Source organism: Amborella trichopoda, chromosome 10 (genome assembly GCF_054954075.1).
Source record: "Amborella trichopoda isolate Santa Cruz 75 chromosome 10, AtrichopodaSantaCruz75HAP2 v2.0, whole genome shotgun sequence".
Taxonomy (NCBI): domain Eukaryota; kingdom Viridiplantae; phylum Streptophyta; class Magnoliopsida; order Amborellales; family Amborellaceae; genus Amborella; species Amborella trichopoda.
The window spans coordinates 36936721-36956042 of NC_142345.1; the positions used below are offsets into that span (position 1 = coordinate 36936721).

The 19322-nt window shown below is 37.5% G+C and overlaps 1 protein-coding gene across 1 annotated transcript; it reads right to left on the minus strand.

Moving 5' to 3' along the window:
* Positions 1–3223: 3223 nt before the first annotated feature.
* On the minus strand, positions 3224–19239 carry LOC18427594 (RNA-processing, Lsm domain-containing protein). Its single transcript, XM_088849917.1, has 5 exons — positions 19034–19239; positions 18685–18843; positions 18369–18449; positions 3745–3868; positions 3224–3597 (listed from the first exon to the last, which is right to left on the minus strand). Exons 1-5 carry the CDS (start codon positions 19168–19170, stop codon positions 3550–3552), a joined length of 549 nt encoding a protein of 182 aa, XP_088706043.1. The 5' UTR covers positions 19171–19239; the 3' UTR covers positions 3224–3549.
* Positions 19240–19322: the final 83 nt, after the last annotated feature.

Below are 19322 nucleotides of genomic sequence, written 5' to 3' on the forward strand. Positions count from 1 at the left end.
AAGAATGAATACATTCCTGTGCTACCAGTACACTATCTGTAATCTGACGATCCTTAATAAAAGCCGACTGCGAAGTAGAGATGATGAGAGCTAAAACCTCTTTAAGGCGCTCCACTAGAACTTTAGCTATAATCTTATAGACAATAGTAAGCAAGCTAATAGGTCTAATATCAGATAGCTCATAAATCACACACTTTTTATGAATTAAAGCCACAAAGGTAGAATTGATGCCTTTAAAGATAGACCCTGTGATAAAGAATTCCCTGACCAAAGCTAGCAGATCATCCTTCATAATGTGCCAAAACGTATGGAAGAACACCATTGGGAACCCGTTTGGACCAGGCACCTTATCACCACCCAACACAAAGACCGCCTTTTTTAATTCTTCAAAGGATATACTTCTCTCCATTAGCCAAGCTTGTTCACTACTCAGCACCTTAGGGGACATTTGTAAATCTGAGTTTTAAAAATACCTCCCTAGAAAATGCATTCTTAAAATGATTAACCACCCCCAAACCCATCTCCTCATCATTATCGGGACCCATGTCAGTGATACTTAAGCCTGAGATATCATTTTGCTGTCTCCGAGAGCTCACAACAGCATGAAGACATTTAGTGTTGAAGTCTCCTTCCTTAAGCCATTTATTTCTCTATCTCTGTTTCCAATAGACTTCTTCAAATCTTCGCAAATCCTCCAACTCCTTTAGTTTCAGACAACGTGCAATAACCAAAGCCTCAGTAAGGACTCCATTATTTTGATTCTAGATATCTAAAGCTTCAACTTCAGCCAACACCCTCTCAATCTTAGCTTTTACATCAAATTTATGCTCCTTCCATTCTAGCAACTTGTGTTTGACACTCAATAATTCTAGCAACTTGGAATTCCATCTGGCCTACCACCACCATATTCAACCGAGTCCTTGTAATAATATCAATCGCCTGTTTGTCCTCCAACCAACCCACTTCCGATCTGAATGGTCTAGGACCCCACTGAGACGTCCCGTACAAAGCAAGATGGGGTTGTGTTCAGAGGAGAGTCTCGCCAGGGATTTAACCGAAGTAAATGGGAAAGCCTCTAACCATTCTGCAGCCATAAGAAATTTGTCCAATTTTGATGTAGCAAGGTTGCCGACACTATTATTGGACCAAGCGAACTTTGAGCCAATAATAGGTAGGTCCAAAAAGGTAATACTTTCAATAAGCCTATTGAACTTCCTCGTAGATGAGTCCACTGGATGGCCTGACAAACATTCATCAGGCCACCTAATGAGAATGAAATCCCCCCCAATTACAATAGGATAAGTCACAGAGTGAATAACAACAAGCATATCACAAATAAAACTCTCCTTCAAAGAAAAAACAGTAGGTCCATAAACTTTCATAAATCCCCATGAGAACCCCAAATTAGGACCCCTGAAACCTAAAAAAATAAAATTGTCCCTGATCATTTAGGTACCTCGTCAACCATTTTATAGACAGTCCCCAAACTATCATGCTCCATGTTTGAATCTATGAGCAAGTGAGTGAATTTTGATAATTAATAACAAACTTATGGCTGTATTTATTTCACCAAATTAATCCTATTATGAGTTTGGAACCGGAAACATAACCTATATCTTTTTGCTCGTTTAAATTAGAAGGGTCAAATTAGCAAAATGAACTCATTTTGTTTTTGGTTCCAAATGTGAACACGTTTCACTAAAAAATTATATATCATGTTTGGACTTGGATATGTCATTTAGCTCAAATGACTTAGTGGGACAAATTATCAAAATACACTATGTTCATACTACAAACCTCGAGCACGAGAAATTTGGGGCCTTGAGGTACTGAACTAATTTTTTTTACAAAAAAGTAACTACTTTGTTAGTAAATTATCGATTTAACCACATCTTTGATTGTTTGTGGTGGTTTGACTACTTTAATGATATTTTCTTATTTCAAATTTTTATGAATAAGAATAAAGAAAAATAGAAAAATGCCCTTCTATAAAATAAGGTGAAAAATGGATGGAATAAAAAAGGGGAAGCATCCGAATAATGCTCAGGATGCCCTCCTTAAATCATAGATATTGTTAAAAAAATCATCCAATGTATCAAAGAGGCCTTTTATTAAATAAGGAAAAAGGTTAGCATAACGCCTAGGTCTTATAAAAACAAGTAGAGCCCCACCTCAAATCTCATGAAAAATTTGTATTTCTAGAAAAATCCTTAATTGATCATCACGACTTAGATAATTATAGAGTTCAAATAAAGAAAATCAAGCCTTAAAAATAATGTATCTTGTAGAATATTATCTAGACCGTCAATTTTCAAGTGATCACGGAACCGCCAAGTGTGAATCAATTTTAGAGCTCCAAATTTCATAATTAGATGCGAAAATAAATTTCCAAGTTCCATTTGGCGTTTGAAACAAAAATAGCAAGCATTGTTTAGAAGTAAATATACATGTCAATCTTTCTACCGTATAATCGGTTTTTCAGGCTTGTTTGGTCCCCTTTGATCAACTGTGTAATGTTACTGTGAATCTCCTTCAGCCACCGCTGTTGTCAATCTGTCCATTAGCAGTTGTAGGCCTGACTTTCCTGAATAGTTGAGGATACACCTCACATGATCTTTGATCACTAAATTCTAACAGGGCAAGGTTTCAAAAAAACCACCATCAACATTTAACTTGAAGAAGCCCCTAAATAGGGGTTCCTAATCGTGGTTTCTAAGCAGGGCTGTCACGATTCTCTCTTTATATTAGGTCAATGGAGTTACCTCATGATTCTTTTCGTGATTTAGCACAAGCACTGATTATGACCATGAGTTTCGCTGGTCAGGCTTTTGTGACTACTGAATGCTCTATTGTTACTCCCCATCTAGAGTATCCATATTGCAGCTATCATATTATCTATATGACACACCAGACTATTGTCTACATGACCAGACATTAAGAAGTACTGAAATAGTAGAAACTTCTGGTCTTCGGAAAACGGAGCAATCCACCATACATCAAACACGGTCAATCCCGAACCAAATCCTCTCTCTCTCTCTCTCTCTCTCTCTCTCTCTCTCTCTCTCTCTCTCTCTCTCTCATACCACGCCCAATAATCGGTCAGAATTAATCAAGCTGCAAACATTACCAAGTGAAGAAAGCACCTCATGCCCCCCCATTGCTCATCCGGAGACCGAAGAAAGAAAAATTGGCTAGTCGTTCTTAGGTATCATCAGTTTTAGAATTCGCTAAAACTAAGTCAGCCTTGTAATATATCAAGCAGGAGAGAGAGTAGTAGTACAAATTTACTTATTGAATGTAATCAATAAAAGAGTTGCCCACTTCCCAAGCTAGTCAATGTTTACATGAAAAGTCCTAATTGCACAATACAAAAAGCATGACTAGAATAAACGTTGGAACATCAAAATTGGTATTCTATTCCCACTTTCATCTGTGAATTAGCCTTTATGCCATGACGATGATGTGATAGCCGATAAACCATCATACTCTGCAAAAGTTAGCAGGATTTGTTGTCCAGATTATCTGATGAGAGAATGAAAAAGAGGAAGTTTACTGGCTGGCATTTCGAGATTGCAACCTCTTCCTTTCCAACTCAAGCTAGACATGCACAAGATAAAGATCAGAGAAAGAAAGGTTGATATAAATTTCATGGATATTAGCTTTCAATAATGAGAATTCCCATTATAATTATATAGAAAATGAAGAGAAATTCATTAACTGTTAGTAGTTTAGAGAAGTTCATACCACTTTCTTCACTCTTTCATTAGCCGCAGGGGTTCCACCTCTCACATTTTCAGGGAGGTATGGGCTGCCAACACGAACTTCTTTCATCACAACGATGACAGTCTTATCCCAACAGACTGGAAGCCTGAAAAAAGAATATAGAAGAATTACTATCAAGGACATATATTACAAAAAGAAATAGAAAAATTCAGGAAAATGTATCATCAATAGAAACCAGAAACTGTTTTGAAGTAACAACAATTCAATGGTTTATATAGCATCCAAGTTGAAAATGCAAAAAGTTCCAGCTAGTTGCTAGCTGTACTTAATTAAAAGATAAAATTACATCTCGAAAAAATTTACAAGATAAAATCATGATTATCTCTGTCACATGGCAAAACAAAACGGCCCTAATATTACGATAAAGCAAATGGACATATGTGAGGGAAACTGTAAAATAACGAAAGCAGCAGTCAAGTTTCGCCTAAATTTCACCAAGAATAATAAATGAAGCATGAGTTGACGACTTGGAATCTTCAATACTAGTAGTGCATACATGGATCAAACCACTTTAAGCTGATTGGGAGGCAATCACTGGTCGCACATGAAATGATTACTTATTTACTTGAACATTTTCATTTAGACTGGATCCACCATAAGTTTGAAAGGAAAATCTAGCTCATAGAACACTTCAATATAATGAAGAAATAAAAGCTCCCATCAATAAAGCTTTACACAACTGTTCAACAACAGAGGAAATTCCCACTCCTTTGCTGCAAACCACTTTTACATGAAACATTGATACTCATGTCGGTGCCTAACTTGTGTTAAACTGTCTAGTACTTGTCCCAAAAAGCAAGTATGTAACTGTGGTTTTTTTGTTCAATACAACCCAAGTTCAAGCCCCTAGCTTAAGTCTATTGATATATTTTATATTATACTAATCCAACCCATTTCTAGGGGCATCGACATGTGTCAGTGTATCAACACATGACACCAGCCTATAGGTGGAATGTCGGGGTAACACTGCTGCAAACCAGTCATTTTGTCAAAGTTAAAAAGAAATGTGCTTAGAAATAAAGATTGCAATTAAGAGAACCACACTACTATTAAGAATGAGCATAAAAGAAAGTCACATAAGAATTGCTCATTCCATGAAAATTGTTCACTGATTTTGCCACAACTCAGACAAGCGTCAAGAATGTGAAATGTGGACAAGGCACCACGTCCAAATCGTATCCATGAAGAAAACGGATACCAAAAGAGATGTGATTCACAAGCATATCATCCACTTCAAGCTTAACATCTTAATTCATCTTGACACCCAACAAAAGTCTCCAAGTCAGGTAAGAATTTTCTCGGGTAATTAAGCCCAGAGAGCAGAGCACAAACCGACATAATGGGTGGTTCTTGAATTACTTTGAAACCTAAAGTGGACTATGACACAGATCAAATTACTCGAGACAGGCCAGAGATTTCGTTACAGCCGGGGCGAATCCAAGTGACTACCCGGACTCCTGCCCAAGCCCACTAAAGGGCTCGGGGAATTTCATTTAAATTTAGGAAAATCCTGAAAATTCAAGTAAAAATTCAAATAATTAAAAATAGAAGAAAAATTTATGAATAATAGAAAAATTATGGAAAATATGAAATATATTGACAAAAGAGGCCCATTGATTTTGCATTGAATGGGGAATACATAGTATGTGACTTTGTACTCTACAATGCCACTCAGACAAACTCATCCCACATATAACATTCCATTACGAATACTTCTAAGAACTACATTCTAGTACCAAAAGGAGCTTCGTGAAGGTACGTGATGATGAGTCTCACTGTCAAGGAGGGGATTCCTGCCATCAATTATATGTGAGACAGAGCGAACAATCCCTATCAGTGTTTTGAAAACTTGGCCGAGTCAACTCAGTCTAGACTGAGTGTCTAGACTGAGTTACTTGACCTCGGCATCCAGCGTAGGCGAGTACAATGCACAGATTAGGGGAGGTGGAGTACCAATACAGCACTCAAGGGTATAGTACAAAGTCAACCATGTATTGTAGAACTCGGGTGAGCATATAGTACAAACTCACCCATATAATGTAGAACGGGGGCAAGTGTACTGTACAAACTCACTCTAATTCATATTTTAGTCCACGAATTTGTAAGACATACTATAGATCCTGACCAATGCCTTTGATAGAGCAAAATGGCAGACCAGGATTCATGTAGCTGACCCCAAATAGTTAGGAAAAAGATCTAATGATGATGATTTAGATCCTGATCACCGAGGTCCATGGCTATTATCATATTTCCAACGATGTGCTTAGTTATCTTTTTGTATTTATTTTTCAAACATAAAATATGAGCAGAATGGCAGGTTGTGTTAGGTAGGGCAGCCAGCGTAGAACTTTGCCAAATATTGTCATGAATCTTGAACCTATGAGTAGAATGGTTGAACATGATTCATATAGCCGACCCCAAATAGTTGGGATAAGGCTTAGATGATGATGATGATGATGATGATTTATTTTTCAATCATACATATAAATGACCGTTGATAAGTATTATGATTTAGTGAATATCACCACATTATTGAAATGCCCTCCCGCAGTAGTGGGTGAAAAACTTGGAAAAAGCTTGAGCCTCACGAACATTCAAGTCAACAATGTATTACATGTGGAGGTTGCATGCCTTTAGAAGAAAACTGTGTTCATGCAACAGGCGACTTGCTGGAAGTGGGATGGGGCACCTAACATATTGTTCACACATAATAGTGGAGTATCTTTCAAATGGAGTAAGGCCAACTTTGAAATGGCACTAGCCTATACTAAGCAACTGGTTGTTCTAGGCAGTAGACAGTGATGACTAGGAACAGGATGGAAATATAGAGCTCTATTAACTGCCACATGGTGATCACGATCAGAATCTAATCAGACCCGTATCGGAATTGGGATCGTGTGATCATGACAAGTAGATGGCTCCCTGTGGTAGGGATCATAGGCCACCCTGAAATCTAGGGATCAATGGGAGGGATCATAGGCCATCCAAAAATCTAGGGATCTTGATCCCGATGTATGGGGGTGCTTGGTAAAAATCTAGGCCCCCGATAGCACTCAACTACTATAGTTCTATAGTGTATCTACTACAATATAGCATACTGCTATACAATATTACACTGCTATGCTATATTATACTACTATACTATATGCTAGATTCTACTACACTATTGTACTGTATGGTACTCTGTATTTAAATCTTATGTATACAACTATGCAATATATACTATACTTATATAGCATATACTAACATATATACTACGCTGCACCACATTATATACTATACTATATTATAATGCTAGTGAATCTGGATCCTGTGCACCTCAAGACCTCAATCCTTAATAGGTAGTAATGTTTTAAAATATGGGATGCAGACACGATGTGGGCGGGGGTTCATAGATCCAAAAAACAGCTGCCTAGGCGGGCCAAGGGGACCTGGGCAATGCTCACAGGCCTAGGCAGGCCTCCTGAGCACTGGGTCCATGGGCGGGCGCCCAAGGACTATGCCCACCACAAAAATGCCTCATCCACATGGGGCAATTTTGGGGTGGGGATGGTTTAGGTTTCTATGTGTCCTAAACCTTTTTTTTACATATTAGAGTGCAAAAAAACAAGAAAAATACACATTCTTGCTTTCCTGTTAGATTGACAGGTTAATTCAAAGTTTTGAAAAATTGGTCCGAACATTATTTTTTTGGTTTGTATTTTGATTTATAGATTTTTTAAGCTTATTAGAGGGTTCTTAAGAATCATTTAAGATTGGCATCTCAAAGGTTGAAGGGTATGGACTATGGACTAGGATGGTAATATTGGCGGGGGTCCTAGGTGGTGAATGCGGCTTGATGTGGTCCCTATGCAGGAACATCACTTACCACGCAGTTAACAAATTTAAAAAATTAAAAAATTTATAAAATCATATGTAATAACGCAAAGAAAAAACATAAATATGATTTATGTGGTAGTAGGTATTGTAATTTATTCATTATCTCTAATATACTAGTTGTTTGATAGTCTATACCCCCAATAACCTAATAACAATTTATAGAGTTTGTTGTCCTTACTTCTAATCTTTAACACTTTAAATGTCTAATGCAATTAACATGTAAAACAAAGCAAACCATTCTATCTCATAATGATATCCACATCCAAACTTCAAATAAACATCCAAAATTTAAAGTTTAAACTCCAAAGAGGGAAAGACCAAAAGCTTATGACATATAAAATTGAAGAAAGTCAATTCTCAAGTAACAAATAACTCCCTTTTGATCAGAGTTGAATTCAGCATATTTCCAGGTTGGATCCTTGTTACTTGATGACGATGGAGACTACCCCCCAGGAAGAAAAAATACAAAAAGGATGAAAATGACAACTTATCAAACAATCAAAAGAAATTTCGATTTCTTGTAGTTCGTGAATCTTAGCCCAAATGACTTTTTTTGGGGTAAATTAGCCCAAATACCTTCCTAGTAATGCCTAAAACAATCTCAAGGGTGAGTTTGTGAAGCTGCAAGTCAATTACCTATATTTTTAAATGGGTAAGGATCCAAAAATCTCCAAGATCATTCTCTCTCTAAAATAAATCTCCCTAAAACAAAGAAAAACAGGATATAGAGCCTAATGAATGACAGATCGATCAATATTAGAGCCTTTTAGAAGCCCCATATCCTTCTCTTGTTTTATAATGAATAACGCCTTATAGATTAGGAGTGTTCTAGGGTTCTCAATCCTTCAACAATTGGAGTTTGAGGTGAAGGTCCAAGGGTTTCTGGAGTAGCCGCAAATATGGGTTTTTATAGCTTGTTTGGGAAAGTTTGAAGATTATGCCCATATGGAGCAAAAGTAGTGTATAATGCATATGCACACACGAGGGCGATGATGCTTGAGGCGCATATTGTCACATCGCACTTCACTTAATTTTTATTATATTTTATTTCTTCTTCCAGACTACAGTTAATGGTCCCTATGGATCATAATTTTATTTTATTTTTAACATAAGAAGAAAAAAAAGGAGGGGAGGGGGATGGAATTTTGTAGTTTGCCAAAAATTTTTACCACTGTAGTGATGCACTATGCGTGTGGCGGTCCATTAGGGACTGACACTTTTGGGGACTTCCCCACTTTTTTCATGGCATGTGTCATGTGTGACTTTTTGTGGGGGCTTTCCCCTCGTTTTGCGAGGTGTAAAGATATTCATAATTTAATATTGTACATTATACATATATCATCATCATCATCATAGCTTTTTACCAATTAATGGGTACACAAATCATAGTTCGCCATTTTGCTCTATTTAAGGCCATGTGTTTAGGGTTTAGGATTTAGGGTTTAGGATTAAGGGTTTAGGGTTTTAAGGTTTAGGGTTTAGGGCTTAGGGCTTAGGGTCCCTCAGTGAGGCCATAAGTCCTCGTATCTTTTCAAACTACTTCCAACTGCGTCCTTTGGGACCTACTCCTTGCCCTTTTCAATCCTTCCACTTGAACTAACTCGCACCTCCTAATAGGTGTTGTACTGGGTCGACGCCACACATTGCCAACCCACTTAAGTGTACTCTCTCTCATTTCGGATTCTATCCCTTCTTGTCATGCCACTCATCCATCTCAACATCCTCATCTCCACTACACTCATTTTATGGATATATTGTTTTTGTCCGTCTAACATTCCGCCCCATAAAGCAAAGCCAGTCCCACAGCTATCCTATAGAACTTACCCTTCAGCTTCATTGATATGCGGCAATCACATAAAATTCCAGTTGCACATCTCCACTTCGCCCACCCAGCTCTAATTCTATGCGCGACATCGTCCTCAATCTCTTCATTTTCCTGGATTATCGACCCAAGGTATTGAAAGTGTAGTCTTTGTTGTACTTCCTGACCGTCAATCTTAACTACTTCCTCGTCTCTACTCCTATGATTACTAAACTTGCATTCCATATACTCTGTCTTAATGCGGCTAATTTTAAAACCTTGGGATTCTAGAGCATCTCTCCAAAGTACATATATATATATATAATGACTTTTCTCTTGGTAGCCCTTTGTTAAGGGAGTCTTTTTAATCCCTTTCTCCCTGTTTTCAAAAGTTTTGAAAGAGGGAAAACTTTGACTCAAATATTTTGAGTTTGAGATTTTATAAGTCAGTTTTAGGCAAAATTAGTCTCAAATAGAAGCTTATGAAATTTCTACCGGTTGGAAGACAAAAATCAGAGTGAAGATGGGATTTTAGAGGATTTGTTGCATCCAAAGAGTTTGTTGCATCCAAAGAGTATACTCGCCAGAATCTGATTACATTTTGAGTTAGACTCCAAGTCGGGGGCATTTAACACTTGGAAGAAAGTGAAAGCATCTCGAGCCATTCAAGTCCCTTGTAATGTTTATCGAATTACTAATTTAATTTTAGTCTACGTCTCTCCCCTCCTCTGATTTCCGGACCTAAACCAGGGTTTAACTATATTGAGTATATTCGAAAATAACTCATCAGAAACTGACTTTGGCCAAGGAGAGACTCTACAAAAAATGTCACAATGGAATCAGAAAACCAACATATATAATACTAGTCATTAATGTTAAGAAGAAGATAAATAAACTTAAATATGTTAATTTTTATTAGCATGGCTTAGCAATGTAATAGAAATGATCAAAAGTTAGAAGAATATAAAAATGCTAAGAAAAACACTAAGAAAATAGGAACACTGAGCTTAAGGTATATGATGATCTATACGACAAACTAAGGACAAGATAAGGTGAAAAAGAACGAGGATGTATAGGGATCTAGATCCTATTAAATGCATTAAGAATGAGGATCAGAGGATATTGGTGAAGGATGACGAGGTCAACGAAAAGTTTATGAACTTATTTTCAAAAATTGTTAAATGACAAACACTTTGGGAATACAGCGCTAGGAGAAACCTTCAACATAAATAATGTTAGAGGTCATAGATACATTTGCAAGATTAGGCTATTTGAAGTGAAAGAAGCTTTGAGAAAGAAGAAAATAGGAAATGTTTTAAGACCTAATGGTATCCCAATAGAGGTTTGGAAGTGCGTGGGAGAGATTGGCATATTGTGGCTAACCATGTTGTTCAACAAGATGTTAAGAACAAAAGAAATGTCAGACGAATGGAGAAAATTATTGTGCGGTACCTATTTATAAGAACAAAAGAGACATACATAACAGTATGAACTATCGCAGGGTCAAAATTACGAGGCATACAATGAAATTGTGAAGAGAGCAATTGAGCAACAACTAGGACATGAAACGAGTGTTTCATAAAATCAGTTTAGTTTTATACCAGGGAGGTCAACAATTGAGGTTATTTTCCTACATAAGCAACTGATTGAGAAGCTTAGGGAGAAGTAAGAGACCTCCACATGGCCGTCATTGATTTAGAGACAGCATATGATATGATAATAAATAATCAATTTAGAGGGTGTTGAAAAAGAAAGGAGCCTTTAGGTAATATATGAACACGGTGAGATATATATATATGAGGGAGTGCTAACTAGGGTTAGGACAACTAATGGAGAGACCAATGAGTTTCAAGTGACAGTAAGCCACTAGGCCTATATCAGAGGTCAATATTAAGCCCATATCTCTTTATTTTGGTTATGGATGAGTTAACTAAGCATCTAAAGATGAGGTACTCGTGGTGTATGTTGTTCGCGGATGACATAGTTTTGATTGATGAGGTACCATGTTATACGTTGTTCGTGGATGATATAGTTTTGATTGATGAGACAAGTGGCGGCAACAACACAAAGTTGGAAGTTTGTAAGGGAAGCTCTAGAATCTAAAGGTTTTAAAATTAGCCAAACTAAGGCTGAACATATGGAATGCAAGTTTAGTAATAATAGGAGTAAAAACGAAAAAAGTAGTTAAAATTGATAGCCAAGAAATACCTAAAAGATATTATTTTCGATATCTTGGGTCAATGATCTAAGAAAATGTAGTGATTAAGGAAGATGTCGTGTGCAGAATTAGAGTTGGGTGGTCAAAGTGGATGTGCATCCGGAGTTCTATGCAATTGCCGCATACCAATGAAACTGAATATGAAGTTTTACAGGATGGTTGTAAGATCACTCATGCTTTATGGGACTGAATGTTAATTAGCCGGACTAAGACAGAATATATGAAATGCAAGTTTAGTAATAATAGGAGTAAAAAAAGGGGAATTAGTTAAGATTAATGGCCAAAAAGTACCTTAAAGATTTTCAATATCTCGGGACAATAATCCGTGATAATGGATAAATTGAGGAAGATGTCACGCATATAATTAGAGCTGAGTGAAGTAGAGACGTGCCTCTGGAGTCTTATCTGATCGTCGCATAGTAATGTGAAACTGAGGAGGAAGTTCTACAGGAGCGTTGTAAGACCAGTCATGCATTATGGGACCAATGTTAGGCAGCCAAGAAACAACATATTCATTGAATGCGTGTATGAGATGTGTTGAAATGGATAAGCGGCAAGACAAGAAAGGATAGAATTCAGAATGAATACATACGAGGGAACTTAAGGGCAACAAGTGAAGGAAAGTAGACTTAGGTGGTCTAACCATGCACAGCGTCGACCTAGAACAACTCTAGTTAGGAGGGGCAATTTGGTTCAAATGGAAGGCTCCAAAATAGATTGGGGAAGGCCCAAAAGGACGACAGATGGAAGTAATAAGAAGAGATATGGTGACTTATAGTCTGAATGAGGGTATGACCCTTGATAAAGTGGAATCGCGAAACATGATTTGTGCAACTGACCCCAAGTAGTTGGGATAGAATGATGATTAATCTTCTATTTTCTTAAATTTCTCCACTTTAAAATCGTACGCAAAGTCCCCAACTAAGAACTCTTCTAACAAGCAACAACCCCTACTCTTACTCTCACTTCCCCTCGCGCACTAGCTCCTGCCTCCAATAACTATATCATTAAGAAACCAGAATGAACACTTGCCACTAATGATCAATGCTCAAATGAAAATCAAATCACTTGTCACATGCAAAAAATTAGTATTACTCGTATAACTCTCGAGATTACAAAAAAGTTAGACTAATTTTTACTTCGTGGCTGGATTATTTAAACAATATTTAAATGTTTAATTAAGCTTTGTCTATTCTCTTTATTGCAAGGGTATTGGTTGCAGAGTTTTAGAAAATGGACTCTGCTTGTGATTTGGCTGGGTCCCAAGCCTAGATGACTCGATAAAACTCAGTTAAAAGATACAAATTAATAGGGAAACAATAGACTCGGCCAAGACGAGTTGGATGCTTGAGCTGAATCGACTTGAGCGAGAAATTCACTCACCAAGTTTTAAAACAATGATTTGGAGGGAGGAACTCCAATTTAATTAAGAATATTGAGATTGCAATGCAAACAACTTCCTTTATTCAGCAAAAGTAACAGTTTTCTCATAATTATTGGAAACGCTTAAGAAATCAAATTGTTTTAGGAATAGGAATTGCAGAATAACAACTAGCTAAAAGATTCATGTTTTTGAAATCGACCTCCATATCCCACTTTATAGGAATCAAGATTTGACCCGAAGAGAATCAAGATCCCAACATATATGAAATTAAGATTCCCACATCTTTGGAATCGAGTTAGCGACCTATTTGGAATCAACCCATATGGAATGGATATTCCTTTATACATGGAATTGAGATTCTAACACCTTTGGAATCGAGTTTTTGACACATTTGGTATCCAGATTCATACCAGTTTGGAATCAAAATTTATCTCAGTTTGGATTCAAGTTTTGACCCACTTGGAAATCGAGATTTGTAACTCTATGGGTCGAGTTTCAACCCCCTTAGCATCAAGATTCCTACATCAAAGACATCTCGTGCCTTTTAATAACTTAGAACCTCATCAAGCAATCGAGATATAGGTCTCTGAGACCTGAATAAGGGTTCCATAGATTTGAAGTCAATGTATTAACTATTGAGGCCTTAGACATGGTATCAGAAGTATGGTCAATTAATAGACAATCGTTATCCACTACGGCAATGTCTATAAAAGATACAAATATTATCTCATGTAATTTCAATATGTGATTTTGCTTTCATTATTATATTTCAAAATAGGATTTTGTTTGTGTCATGGTGTTGTCTGTGTTGTAGCTCTATTTGAACGTAAAACTCTTTACCTATATTTTAAGAGAAGGCAGTCAACCCTAGCACTATTAGAAACGTGATCGAAGCTAGTCCCAGAAATATTAGAAATGTAATATGAATCGAACCTAAATATCTATTATTCAAAGCACATATGAACTACCGGCGACAATTATCTCTGGTCTGGTTTCCAAATAACTCGAATCGAAATTCATAAATATTTGAACCAACCCAAAGTCACAAATTCGTGCACCTAGAAATTAGTATTTGATTTTGTCCTATTATGATTTCAAAAAAAATTAGATCAAGATTCTATGAGGGTGGAAGCAAGACTCGATGTTCAATTAATTCATTGTCTCTTGCATCTACGAACCTCGGTACTTGATTTTCAAGAATCTGGATTTAAAAACAATATAATCGAGTATCATTACTTGTGGAATCCAAATTCAACAAGTGTAGAATCAAGATTCAACAATTGCATAATCGATAATCAATAAATATTAGAAACGAGATTCTGTAAGTGTTGCAATCGAGATTCCTAAAATAGGGAATCGAAATTCATGACTTTCACGAAAATGGATTAAGTGAAGATTACTTGTCGGAATTGCAGAAACGCTATTCAGAATCGGAATCGTGACCTTGGGTGAGAGATTTCGGGTTTTTCTAACCATCTTTCTTTTAGAAATAAGGTAACAACCATACCAATAGTGTGCCGATAGCACAAAAAATTCGTATTGTTTAGAAATTGAAAAAGATATTATTTGTTAAATTGTAAGTAATGGTGGTCATAAGAGAGAGAAGAACAAGTATTAAAACAACGAACTCTCTTGAACATCCTCTCTCTCTCTCTCTCTCTCTCTCTCTCTCTCCAAAATTAAGTTTGAACCAATCAAAACTTCCACAAACCTTCAAATTCAGCATTGAGTTTAAAGGACTGAATTCTTTGAACGGGAGGAACAACACAAGTAAGGTGCAGCAAATCTATTAAAAAAACGAAGCTAGAATAATGGTCTAACCAATGCAGTGAAATAAGAACTCGTTTCCGAGCAGGTAGAACTCTCTTAGTCATCTTGGTAGATATTGTCCATCAATAACTTATCAAACTAATTTATAATCAATTAACAACTGTAAAAATATCTGATGAACCTCAAAATTAAATTTCTGAAATATATCCATGTCTTTATGGAAAATATATCAACATAGAGGACCTAATACAGAGATCTTGCAATGGAAAAAACAGGAGGCAGAATCATAAAATTAGAAATAGTATGAATAACCTATTTCCATATGATATAAGGGAGGTGTAAGCAGATAGTCATGCCATGCATTTTTAAAACATACTGCACAAATCTTGTACAACTCATTGGAATGTTATTATCCTTTCATCATCATCCCTTTCACCATCATCATCCAATCCTTATCCCAATTATTTGATGAATATTGAACCAATAAGAACCAAAAGTAAATGATGTGAACATTCCAAAGGTGCCACATCAGAGCAATTTGAAAATCTTACATAATAAACATACTCAATTTCAAAGCTTAGCATAGTTATTTTCAAATCTTAGCATAGAAAGGGTGCCTAGCTATTTTATGCCCCCTCCAGATAAGCTTCTCCGTTGAGAGGTCCAAAACATGATAAACATCACTAAGTGGTAAAGCATCACAGTTTTGTTCCAAACGGTATCAAATAGAAATAAGGTTCAGAGAAAATTAGTGAAGCATCGCAGTTTTGTTCCAAAGGATGTCAAATAGAAATAAGATTCAGGGTAAATTCATAACATAATATAGATAGAGCAGACCCAAGGGGCAGGAAGACGAAACGGATTACATTGTCATTATCTTTTTTTGAAGAGGGTCAACAATAGTACAAAGGTAAGAAGAATTACAAGAGAGTTATGGTGTCCCACAGGTTGGGCACTCTATACATTTCCAATTGTGGTTATCAAGAGTACGGATACATTGGATCCGAATTAGTCACCAAATGACGCACATGAATATTGAAAGAGATTAGAAATCCTACCATATGGTCTACAACACCACAATCCATCAAAAATTTGCAATATAGTATGACAAGATGATGTGCCTGAGAAAGGATCTGTGATAAAAATCCATAAAGATTATATCAAACAATTGCATGAAACATCTCCTACCCCCGCTCAATCGGGCACGCTGAATCAAATACGGCAGAGGCCCTAGCCCTCCTTGAAGTCCTCAGAACTTCAACCCCAACTGGAGCTCAACCCTACTCATTGAGGGAGACTCCAAAAACGTCCTCACTTGGGCTACTAGACCCTCACCTTGCCCGTTGAGGTTAGATCATATTTTTTATGAGAGTTACCACCTTTGCAGGGATATGCATCTCATGGGGACATACATGGAGGGAAGCAAATGCAGCAGCCGACAACCTCACTAGACAGGGTGCCGCACAAGCCAGAGCCTCTATCGCAGATCCAAAGGAGACCTTTTCAGCACACCTTTTGCTTGCATGCCCTCCTTTTTGATACCTTTGTCTTTTGCCCCCTGACTGTATAGTATTCTTTCTGCCCTAATGGGCTATCATTTTTTACGCCCCAAACTGTACAGGGCACCCGGCATGTGGTTAGCCTATACCTGTGTAATTTTCTCCTTACTTAATACAACAACTCTCATATTAAAAAAAAAAGAGCTGCATGAAACAGTGGTGTAGATTCTTTTGAAACAAACAACTCAACTATAAATATCCTAACAATGAGATATCAGATAGTACATTACGCAGCAAGCTGAGGAATGATCGAACTATACATTTTATGTTCATCAACTACATTCTAGGAAATGTCTCGGCTCCTTTTCTTTTCTCATTTCTTTTTTCCCATATGTATCAAGGATAAAGGTAGGTGGCAACAAGATGCATAAAGAAACCATGGGACACAGCAAAAGAAAATAAGAGGTGACAAAGGATAGGAGAAAAGCAATGTATTAAAAAACGGTCCGCCTGGGGCCAAGGCATGCGCCTAGGCGGCCTGGACCAAAAATCTGCCCGCCTAGACCCAGGTGGCCCTACACGGGCGGATGTACCTGGGCGGGCACCAAGGCGAACTAGGCGTTTCTCGTTTTTTTTAAAACTACGAGGACACCCGAGGTTTTGGGTGCCCACCTAGGTGCTGGGCGCTGGGCGCTAGGCGTTAGGCGCCAGGCAGGCCGCCTAGGGGCCGCCTAGAGTTTTTTGAAACCTTGGAGAAAAGCAAAGAGATGAGAGAAATGAGTAGTCAAACAAAGAGGTCAAGAGGATGACAACATCCTAGATCAAAAGGAAGCCTCCTCCCCACTCCATTTTTTTTTGGACAAGGGGATTTACCACCCAAATAGCTTTACTTAGATTTGCAGAAGAAGGAAAGAGGCACCTCGTTGCTTCTCTATGGACACCTTTCTTAGCAATTAGAGTCTCAGCTTCCACATACGATGGCTTAAGAAAAAAACAATCAAGGCCTGACACAAAGGGCCTTGCTTCTGCTTCTACAGCATCACGAAGTCCCTAATATGGTTCCCTAAAGCTTAGAAAACCTATAAGTGCCATTAAAGATCTACTCACCTCTCTTTCCAAATGCGAAAAGGATGACTAAGGTTTGTAATGACTAACAGCATGTAAGCCCTTTGGAGATTTTTTTTTTCTCAGGTATTTAACACAAGATTGAATTGAAAAAAGCATTTCAATTCTGCAATCAATTGCAGAGTTTTCCCGCCAACTGTTTGTCAACATACCAAAGCACATAGATGCAAACCCTAAATCTCAGTTGAAATTGTCTAGCAAATACCAGAGGAGGGCCAAGTTAGCAGCTCAGAGATTTTAGTAAGATTGTCAGTGTCATGAAATCAGTCTATCCATGAAAATCAAATGTATTCGCTTGTCATTGTGCACAACTACTATGGGTGTCTTGCTATTCTAACATATACTTTTAGTTGCTCATAAATTTCCTTGAACACCACCATGATGAAATTATGTTAAACATGTTTGAATGACACATTGACTAGAAGCAGGCTGGTGAAGCCAACTATAAAAAACGTTTTCCAGATTTAGCAGGTTTCCCAATGCAAGAATGTTCCACATTCATCGTGAATTTATAAGTTAATGTCTTCTTCTTCGAATAGTTGCCCAGTATTGCAGAGGCTTTCCCCGATCACATAAGCTTTTCCCTAAACGAGTCTCACAATTTTCAAGTCCTGAGTCAGTTTCCAAGGGCTACTAATAACTTTCAAAGTTATTGTACACATGTAATTTCTGGCATTACTTATCCACCAAAAGCACTATAGTTAAAGAATAAAACCCAGCCGAATTGTCTAAAACTAATACTAGTGATCAGTGGTTCCAAGTCATACCAAGTCCATGTTGAGCTTCTAACTGTTTCTTGTATAATTAAGGCAGAAGCTTATCAAACAGAAAGGAATTGTTTTATATCAAGTGAATCAAACAAGCAGATATAAACCAAATGCCACTAATAATTTAGCAACGGGTACTTACGTTTTGGACAATGCATCAAATAGACTCTGAGCCTCACTTGTCACTCCAATTCCTATTCTTTCAGCCTCGATCTCCGCCTGTCTTCCTCCCAAAAGAAGAAAACAGATAACAATACATCCAGAAATAAATGATTAAAAAACAAAAACATTCCTCGATTGAAAGAGTGACAATTAATCACAGTTCAAAAGAAAAGGAGAATACAGCTGTGGTCTATATAACCCCAGCAAGAGGAGCAATGAAATTTATGGAAAAAAATGAGGAGGAAAGATAAAGAAAATTCTAACAAAAACTGCACTTTCTATTGTTTGAGAAATACCTTATGGCCGATTCTTCACGAGCCTGTAGAGAGTTGAGATCGATGGAGCACTTGCTGAGGTCAATGGGGTCTTCAGCATGGCCCAAGAGGGTGAATTCCTTTATGTAGCTCGCCTTCAGCAACCGTAAGTTCTGTCTAGATCCATTATCTGACATCTCTTGTGTTGGATACACCCATTATTGTTAAGAAACTTTTGCAGCATTAAGAGGAACATTTCACAAAAATTAGATGGAGAAAATCAACTCGTATCAAGTTCTCAAAGACAGAGAGAGAGGAACTCAGAAGAGAAGAAGAAGTGAGTAATCAAGATTCAAGAAAGGGGAGATGAAAAAATGAAAGAGAAAGGATATGGATAACAAGCATGTCTGATGGCCTGTCGAAAGTGAGGAGCTGCCCCTGAAACTCATCCCCGAGGCTCGTCTTGATCCACAGCAAACATCCCACCCCCATCATCCCCTCCCCCAAATTGCTATTGCTTCCCTCCATTCTCCACTCTCTCTCTCTCTCTACAATACAGGAATCCCCGCCTCTTTTTCTCTCTCCTCCTTTTCTCCCTCTCTTTATCTTTCTCTCTCTTTCTATACGCTTCCCTTCCCCTTCTCTCTCTCTACACGTTGTCGCTCTCTCTCCCTCCACCA

Bases quoted from the DNA above. Each gene is read 5' to 3' on its own strand.
- LOC18427594 (XM_088849917.1), bottom strand. From the start codon at position 19,170: ATGGAGGGAAGCAATAGCAATTTGGGGGAGGGGATGATGGGGGTGGGA. The intron at 3,869-18,368 runs GTAAGTACCCGT...TTCTTTTTTCAG, and splicing joins TTTGATGCATTGTCCAAAAC to GCTTCCAGTCTGTTGGGATA. The intron at 3,598-3,744 runs GTATGAACTTCT...GTGCATGTCTAG, and splicing joins ATGAAAGAGTGAAGAAAGTG to CTTGAGTTGGAAAGGAAGAG.